Source organism: Ctenocephalides felis, unplaced genomic scaffold (genome assembly GCF_003426905.1).
Source record: "Ctenocephalides felis isolate EL2017-DRISC unplaced genomic scaffold, ASM342690v1 CF-g0.4_SCAFFOLD_02154, whole genome shotgun sequence".
Classification (NCBI taxonomy): domain Eukaryota; kingdom Metazoa; phylum Arthropoda; class Insecta; order Siphonaptera; family Pulicidae; genus Ctenocephalides; species Ctenocephalides felis.
In genome coordinates, this window is record NW_020538308.1 from 43,478 (window position 1) to 53,250 (window position 9,773).

At 30.9% G+C, this 9,773-nt stretch overlaps 1 protein-coding gene across 1 annotated transcript; it reads right to left on the minus strand.

Moving 5' to 3' along the window:
• Window positions 1–910: 910 nt before the first annotated feature.
• On the minus strand, window positions 911–9,547 carry LOC113380452 (trypsin-like). The gene is made up of 6 exons (XM_026619691.1): window positions 9,475–9,547; window positions 4,236–4,423; window positions 3,098–3,217; window positions 2,064–2,213; window positions 1,819–1,986; window positions 911–1,027 (listed from the first exon to the last, which is right to left on the minus strand). The coding sequence occupies exons 1-6, from the start codon at window positions 9,530–9,532 to the stop codon at window positions 911–913; spliced, it is 801 nt and encodes a 266-aa protein (XP_026475476.1). The 5' UTR covers window positions 9,533–9,547.
• Window positions 9,548–9,773: the final 226 nt, after the last annotated feature.

Genomic DNA, 9,773 nt, shown 5'->3' on the forward strand with positions numbered 1-9,773 from the left:
TAAATTGTTTTAGAGGGGAGGAATCCCAAATAAATTGTAATTTCTTTGTTTTTTTTTTCTTTTCAATTGTTAGAGGACTAACAATATTCTTTAGGGGTGGCGTGTTCTGTAATAACACGATCATACGTGCTTTTGATCAAAATATGAATTCATTGTTCAATGTTGATCAAAGTCCAAGATCTTTACATGAACGCGGAAGACGCCATTCCTAGAATTGACACGTACAATGTATAATATATAGAGTCAGAATTATTTGTATTAACCAGTGATGTCTTAGTCGAGACTCTAGCTAGTGATGCCTTAGGCAGAAGTCTAGCCAGTGATGTCTTAGTCAAGAATCTAGACCAGTGATGTCTTAGTCAAGAATCTAGGCTAGTGATGTCTTAGCCAAAAGTCTAGCCATAATGTCTTAGAGTAGTCTTAAATAATCTAAGTGGAGATTATGTCTGTGAAGTAAAGCAATAAATACAGTGTAAAACATTATAAGTGGATTTTTATTGGAACCAGAAGTTTGTCTCTTCCAGCGAATACCTTATTGAAAGGACCCATTAATCTGAAGAGAACTCGCATCAAACCAGTCGATCAAATATTATTCCTACTGCTCGACCCAAGGCATCAGGAAAGGTTGGACGGACATTATTACCATACCGCATAAAGAAGCTACTACAGTAACCAATATCCAGGACTGTGGATCTTACAACAAAAGGACCTCCAACCCATACCCGAACCTTACTACCAACCCCATCATATCATTTCACTATATACATCGAAGTTTGTCATTTATAATTAATGAAAAAACGGATTTAGATTTCAGAATAATATATTTATGTGCAGTAGAAAATTTTTGTACTAAGTTGTTAATTATTATTACTAAACTAATTTATAATATAATTATATCGAAATAATTCATTTAATATTTTCGCTTATCCAATCCAATAAAGTAACCAGAAACTCTTGTATAAACGGATGGTCTGTTGCGAGATCCGCATGGGATATAGCCCCAAGAAACTACACCCAGTAAGGTAACCTTTAAGTAAGACAAAGTCAGTAAAATTCAATGATTATGAAACACTAATATGTGTTATTAAAATCGATTGAAATGCAATGAAGTGACAAACATGAAAATAATTCATATTTTCCGCAAAACACTAATATGAATGAGGTAATCAGAATGAGACATTTATAGGTAATAAGCCCGAAATTGTTGAAAAAAATTGGAATAGGATTGTAATATTTTTATAATTACGAACTATGTGCGATGAAACAATTATGAATATATTATAAAGCTTTACTAGTAATTTGAAAAAGAATATATCTTAGTTAGAATTGAAAAGCAAAAATTATCACCTTTGAGTCCGATCAAGATATTCATATCATTATTCTTTAAAAAAATAGTAATTACTTGTAATTTCTGCATGTAGTTTATATTATTTCTTTTGTTATGCGTAATTAAAAATTGATCATTTTTTCTGAGTACTATGCGTCTTTTAGCAGGAACTGATATAAAAGTGAATGAAGCATCGAATTGGTTTTGGTGTACAAATTGTTCATAATATGAGTTTAGAATAAAAAAAGTTGGCAAACTTACTTTACTTATATAAAATACTCAAACATGAAAGAACGTTTGATACTAACTTCCTATAGTTTTAGAAAGATAGTGCAGGATACCTCACTAAATTTCAATGTTTTAATCACAGTAATGATTGAATATGTTTGATGCCTTTGCATGTAATAGCATCAAAACAAAAGATGAAAATGAAAACCTACATGAAAAATATGGAGAGAAATTAACAAGCTATTAGAAGAATAATAACTTACGTTGTCGCCATCGTATTGGACAAGTGGACCACCTGAATCACCAGAGCAAGCGCTGATGCCACCAGTCAAGGGACCAGTGCAGATGTTCAAAGGATCAAAAGGAGATGCTCCTGGTCCGCCCATAGCATTTTCGCAATCAGTATATGGAACTATCGGTTTGTCAACATACTGAAATATTAGAAATATTCATTAGCATAAACAAAAAACTGAATATAATACTATTAACATATAAAATAATTTAATACCTGTAGTTCATTTGGGTAAGTGGGGAAGATGGTAGTTGAAGTAGATCCCCAACCAGAAAGCGTCACTTGTCCAGAATGTGCTTCATCTTTCGATGGAAGACTAATTGGCTTTACATTATCGTTAAATTTGAAAGGTGTTGCTAATTCAATCTAGAATTGAATAAAATAAACTCCTATCAACAAGCCATTTGATTTATTGAAAAATAAAAAAAATCAATCAATATCAATAGTAAATTAGTTATCTAAATATTTTGCTAAAATAGTTTTGAAAAGTATTCATGATGTTGATCCAATTTTATAATATACATTATAGTATATATTCCGTTGCCATGCTCATAATATTAGTTAAATAATATGTACCTATTTACCTCTTATTTGAATTTCTTAATACAAGTGAAAATTAATTTTATAATGATTTATAATAGTGTTTAAATGTTATTCAATACGTACGGGAACAGAATTTTTACTTTTTACAGAATTTTCGCAAATTCATCGATTTGTTTCATTATTAAAACATTTAGAAGCATAACTTGATTGTTTTAAATTTATTTGAAATAAGCATAATTAAATTATAACGAATAAAATAACAGAGTTGCAATCACTTCAATATCGTCATATTTAATTTGTTAGAAAAGTTAAATAAGGTATAAAAGACTATAAAAATATATATACCAACGCACTTATTATATAAAATAACAAAAAACGTTCATTGATTTAAAGTCATTTGAACCATTATCACGTAAGTGATAATGAATTTTTCTATTATTTTTTTTAATAAACTAGGTTCTAGTCTATGGTTCTAGTTCTACTTATAAATTATTATAAACATTATAAGCCATGAGCATATTCTTGTAATATCAGGGGAGGTAACTATATGAGCGAAGCAATTCACGAAATAACTTTCTTTGATAAGAACTGTTACTGTTGCAAATTAGGTATGTGAAGGTATTGACAGAATATATGATTAGTTACAGAACGATAATCGAATCATTATGAATAAGAACTGAATTAGTAATAATAAAATGAAAACTTACCAAAGCGACATCGTAAGGACCCACCCTTCCAGTGAAGGACGAGTGGACGATGGTCCTCTTGTAGGCGCAACGTTGCTCAGATGATTCGCTTTTCGACAAATCGTGTTTTCCGACTACAGCCTACACAAATTAATTATCAGTTAATTGAAGTAAATAATAATGGGTAGTACTGCCCTAAGACAGGTCTGTGATCTGAATTAAACTCCAACTCGATTCAGGGAAAAAGATGTGTGGGAGTTTTCCCCGTATTTCCATTTCACAACGCCGTACTGAAATAGGCTTATTTTCAATTGGAAACTTCAAGTATTATAATATAATACTACAATCGGCATTTACATTAATGAATCACAGAAATAATAATTTTTAAAATATCACAGTATCGTATTTGTTGCAATCACATTTTTTGGATTTATCTCGACTCAATTAATATTGTAGATTTTTATTACACTGAATGTTTAATATTAAGATATATACTTTTAAGCAGCGGATATTGACTAAATATCTTTCAAATGTAAGCATCTAAATCTTTAATTTAAATACAAAATATTGTACTGTCAATAATCTATTATTAACATTTAAATGTAACAATGTGATAACAATTCATTGTATTTAAATATTATGATTAAAAAATATATTATTATAAAGTGGCAATTGAACATAATCAAAATAAATTCAATATTCTCATTATGACATATGAACGCAACATCACAACTTTATTAATTTTTTGTTTATTTGTGTTTTTAATTGTCATGGTTTTGTGTTTACTGTTAAGTATAAGGATAAAGAACTTTTCTTTAAAATTTATTATAATAACCTTTATAATTATTATAATTATTATTATTGGAACTACTAATTGATGACACATATAGTACAGAATAAATATCACTTATTATTTTCTGTTTATTAAGCTTTAAGGATATATTCATGTAATGGAACAAATCTACAACATTTTTATTATGTATTTCAAAATTATAAATAAATATAATATAATAAAATAGAAATATTAATGAATTTTATAATGTTAGCAATAGCTTAAAAATAAATAACTAAATATTCATTTCTATTGGAAAATAGATGTTATACCGAAAGCGACATTACAATAAAAACAAATTTTCTTTTTGACGAAAAAATGTCTTACCTCGTAGTTTTCAGTTCCGCTGATGCAGTGCGCGGCAGTCAAGACCCACCTGTCGTTCAAGATGGAACCGCCGCACAAGTGCTTTCCGGACCTTTGCAGGGAAACCTGCCAGGGAAACTGGTGAGGTTTGGCAGTCTGGCCACCAACTACACGAGGAAAACCTTCGGGAAAGCCAATCCAATCGATTTCTAAGAAATAGTTAAAAGTATAAATGAGAGATTTTATCAATGATCAGAAATCACAACACACTATAAAATATAAAGATACAATAACTCAATAATATTTAATCGCCCAATTCTGATCCATAGTTATCAAATAATAATAAAAATGTTTTTTATAATTATTAATTTATATTAACTTCCCGTACGGTAAGTTATAGTATTCGTAAAAAATCGAAAATGAAAATTCTTATATATCTTTGCGTTTCAAAAGTTTCTGAACATTTTGGCGCGATTGGCGTTGATCGATCAAAAATGTTCGAATGTTTCAAAAAATTTCAGATGTAAAAAAATGTCAGGTTTATTGAAAAAACTAACAATAAGTTTTAAAATTATCAACATCCTCAAAAAAAATCCTTTTTTTTTCAATATTTCATATATTTTTAAGGTTTTTAACAATTTAATTTTTAGTACGGGAAGTTCAAGCATTTCTTTTGAGGCACGATGCCTTGCACCACTAGTTTAATTTTATTTATTATATTACATTTTCAAATATTATTTCACAAACTTCACATACAGCAAATCAATGGATTTTTTTTTTTTTTTTTTTTTTATATATATTTATTAACAGAAATCAGCAATCAAAATTATAAATTTTTATAAGCTATTATGCTAAGTTTTACAAATAAACATACATTACATAAAAATTACATATACATATACATCTATACAAACACAAACAAATATACAACATGAATAATTATGTGAAATAATATTGTAGTATTCGAATCTCTCCAGTGAGAGATTTACAAATAAGTGCTAAGTTGTATCAGTGGGCCATTTTCGTTTGAGTCTTCTCATTGGCGGTACATTGAGCAAAGATGTTACTAAATCATTCAAGTGAAACTCTAATTTTAACAAATGATTATTTTTTCTGTCATTAATAACTTCTTGAACAAATGGAACTTGAAGATCGTTATGAATTATATAATTTGAGACATACCAAGGAGCGTCTGTTATTGTCCTAAGTGTTTTTGACTGGATTCTTTGAATCATTGCAATATTAGATTTCGAAGCACTGCCCCATATTTCGGCTCCATATGTCCAGATCGGTTTGAGTATTGTCTTATAAATAAGTATTTTGTTTTCTATAGACAATTTTGACTGTTTCCCAATAAGCCAGTTAAGCTCTTGGGATTTTAATCTAATTTGTTGAATTTTATATTTTATATGAGTTCTCCAAGTCAATCGCCTATCTAGATGAATTCCAAGATACTTCACGGATTCAGACTGCGGTAGCAGTTCATTGTTAAAATATACTGATGGGCATGTATCTTTTCTCAGAGTGAAGCATATGTGCTGGGATTTGGATTCGTTTATTTTAATTTTCCATGCATTTGTCCAATCTGCAATAATATTGAGGTGGGATTGCAATTTATGTGAAGCTCTAATTGGATCCTTATCTACAGCTAGGATGGCAATATCGTCGGCAAAAGTTGCTATTGTTGAGTTAAGTCCAGTCGGAAAATCGTGGGTATACAATACATAAAGGAAAGGACCTAGCACGCTGCCTTGAGGAACACCAGCTTTCATAATATTAGGCGGAGTTAATGCCATATCTACTCTGATTTTAAATTGTCTATTGCTCAAATAAGATTCAAAAATTTAGCATATGCTGGCAATATTTTTTGTATCTTATAGATAAGTCCTTCGTGCCACACCTTGTCAAAGGCTTGACTTACGTCAAGGAATGCTGCAGAGCAATATTTTTTAGACTCGTATGCTTTGTTGATAGTGTCGACTAATCTATGGCACTGCTGGATTGTTGAGTGTCCTTTGCGGAACCCAAATTGATGTGCAGGAATGATATTATTAACTGCAAGAATGTCTTCCAATATCAATCTTTCAAGTACTTTAGATAAATTTGGTAAAAGACTAATAGGTCTGTAAGAACTTACTATTTTTAAATCCTTACCCACTTTTGGAACCATTTTAATAACAGCAGTTTTGAAAGCTGATGGCCAATAATTGAGCCTAATGATAGAATTAAAAATATATGTTATGAGAATATATCCCTTTTTAGTAAGTTCTTTTAAAATTTTTGAAGAAATTTGATCAATTCCAGGAGACTTTTTGTTTTTTTAAAGTCTGAATAGATCTATAGACTCTTTTGACAGTGAAGAATTTAGTAGAACAGTTCTGGGTGCTTATAGATTCATCTGCAGACAATTGCAAAGGAATATTAGGATTAGACATGTTAGGTGAAAAAACAGAGCACAAATAAGTTGAAAAAGGTCGGCTTTTTCGTATTCACTTCTTGCCCATGAATTATTGCTCGAATTTATTCTGATAGGTAAGTTTTCAATAGTCGGTCTTTTCTTGCATGGCCTCCAGACTGAATTGTCGAATCTGTTAAGATTTTTAACGTAGTTATTAAAATTACTTTCATTAAATTCTCTAATTTTTCGTTTTAGAGTATTGCTTATATTATTATAAGTTCTCTTATCTGAAGGATAATGTGATTGTTGCCATACTCTTCGAGCCACGCGTTTCTCAGAAATTAATCTTCTTATTTCTAAAGTGGTTGAGGGTACTTTTCTTAGTTTAATGTGATCAGGGGTAGATAATTTAGCTGAGTGTTGTAAAGTTTCTACTAGATCATCCAAAGCTTTCTCTATGTCAGTAGGAGATTTAAGTCTATGTTTTAAGCTAATTTTACCATCTATAGTATGCCGAAATAAGTTCCAATTGGTACTATTGTTGTGTAGCACAGGAAATTTAGTTTTAGATATATAGGTAGAATTTATCGAAGCTAATACTGGAGAGTGGTCTGAAGATAGGTCATAGTTAGGCCCGACTTCAACGTATGTTTCACTAATTCCAGAAAAAATAAAAAAGTCCAATAGATCTGGTATACGTGCTGGATCGCTAGGCCAGTAAGTAGGTGAACCTGTAGAAACTACATTAAAATTATTCTGTTGGATGATATTGTTTAATACTCTGCCTTTAGGATTCACTAGTCGAGAGCCCCAATACGGATGTTTGCTATTGAAGTCACCACCGATAAAAAATTTAGGTCCAAGAGTTTCAAAAAATGTTTGGAACTGTTCGTCTTGGATGCTATGTCTTGGTGGGCAGTAAACTGCAGATATTGTTAGATCATAAGAAAAAAATTTCACTTTTATTGAAGTAGCTTGAATGTAGATTTCACTAAAATTTGTCATCGGAAAATGTGAGATGTTTGATTTAACAATAATTGCAGTGCCACCGTGTGGATTACCGCTTGGATGAGGAGTTTGATACGTCGTGTAGTAAGGAATGACAAAATTAGAATAGTGGGTGAAATGAGTCTCGCTCACTAATAGTATATCGATTTTATTATGTGTTAAAAAAACTTTTACTTCGTTCTTATGCTGAGATAGCCCATTGGCATTCCATAATGCTACTCGAATAAATTTACCCATTATTTGAATTTGTTTACTAATACAGAAAGCATGTTTATTATCATGCTATTCTGTTGCATAAGTTGCTGACACATAGTTTTGAATTCATTTAGTATAACTGATAATGTATTGTTGGCTTGATTATTGTCTTCGTAATGATTCATAGATTGTTGTTGCCTAACCGCCTGTGAATAACTCAAGTGCTGAGAATATAAAGGTTTGTTTACCTGAGGTAAGCTGCGTTCAGGCTTGTGCAGAGCGGAACTAGGGTTAGAATTAAATTCAGTTACGGTATTAAATTTATTGTTCTTATTAACAAGACTTTGATAGTATTCACATTTAGAGTAATTGGAGTTATGGGGGCCGCCACAAAAATAGCACGTGCCCGGAGCTTCTTTAGCTTTAGTGCAGAGTTGATATATATGTGGTCCACCACATCTTAGACAAACAACGGGCCGGTTACAATAGGATTTTGAGTGACCATACATTTGGCATCTTCCACATTGTATAATTTTGGAAGGCTTTAATGGATTCTCAAAATGGATAATTTGATTGAAAATTTTGTTTACCTTGAATATTGCTGAATTGTTGTTAGATGGCTCTAAGTCAATATAAAACATATTGAGTGGTTCTTTACTTTTGGGTGAATAACATTTATTATACTTCGTACTTTATGTCCTGTTTTTTCAATTTCGGATTTAATATCTGCTATATTGGTAGTATGATGAATATACTTGAGTACGACTCTGTACGCTCGTTCTGATTTTATCTGATAAGTATGGAAGACTACTCTAGTTTCACGTAAATAGTGTATTAAATTCCTATAACAGTCGCTATCTATCACATTAATTTTGACACTGTTGTCCGCCATTGTTTTTGACGAAAACTGGTTTGAATTTAATATAGAATTAATACTTCCGATCATTTGTGCATAGTTTCTCACACCATAAATAAATATTGGCGGAATGTCTTTTTTTATTGGAATATTAGTTGAATTGTCATTCTGATTCATAGATGATTCATTAGTATACAGGGCGCTAAATCTATTAGTTGTTTTGATATTATCATTAATTAAATTGCCCGTTCGTCTTCTTTTAAAGCCGTGATGAACTTCCTGCCAGGGATTAGGGTTTGAGTCTAATGTAGCAGCCGAGTCCGTAGCTGTTGTTGATGAAGTTGAGTCCATAGCTGTTGTTGATGGAGTTGAGTCCATTGCCGATGTTGATTGAATTGCGTTCATAGACGAATTTGATTGAACTGTTAAGTCAATAATTGCTGACGCATTGCAACTATTAATATTGTTTAAATGATTTTGAACAAAAGCTGAATTCGTTGTTGATTCGTCACATAATATTTGATTGGTTTGAACCAATGGCGAATTAAAGATTTGCTCCCTTCCGAAGGGAGCATTGTAAATAAAAACAAAGAAAAACTAATAATAAATGTCTGCTATATCACTTAGTAGATAAACTTCACTTTAACAAAAAATAAAATCACTTTTTAGAAAAAAATACTTCACAGTATATAATGAACGATAGGTCTTCACTCGACGAGAGCTCAAGCGAGAGTACATCAATGGATAAAACTAAAATATTAGTTGATTAAAATAGGATATGACTAAAGATTATTCAAACTTGCCATTTGTTGGTGCAGCAGCAGCGGCTGCGATGAGTAATGTAAAAACGTAAAGTTTCATGTTTGTTATTAACTGTGGTATATGGGGAAAGTGGGCAGATTCTCCTATTTATATAAAATCAAGTACCAAGAATGAATCACTTATCTACTATATTATGCGTTTCAATAATTTTTAGATTTATACTTATCTCCAATCAAATTGCATATCGCAAAGACAAAAGAATGTGCATTGTTTACATATTAACCGACATTATATGAATCATTTAATGATCTTATTTTTAGGCAGCAAATTTAATTAATAA

Coding starts and splice junctions, on each gene's coding strand:
- LOC113380452 (XM_026619691.1), bottom strand. CDS start 9,532: ATGAAACTTTACGTTTTTACATTACTCATCGCAGCCGCTGCTGCTGCA. Junction 4,424..9,474: donor TGCTGCTGCACCAACAAATG/GCAAGTTTGAAT, acceptor ACTATTTCTTAG/AAATCGATTGGATTGGCTTT. Junction 1,987..2,063: donor CTTACCCAAATGAACTACAG/GTATTAAATTAT, acceptor CTAATATTTCAG/TATGTTGACAAACCGATAGT.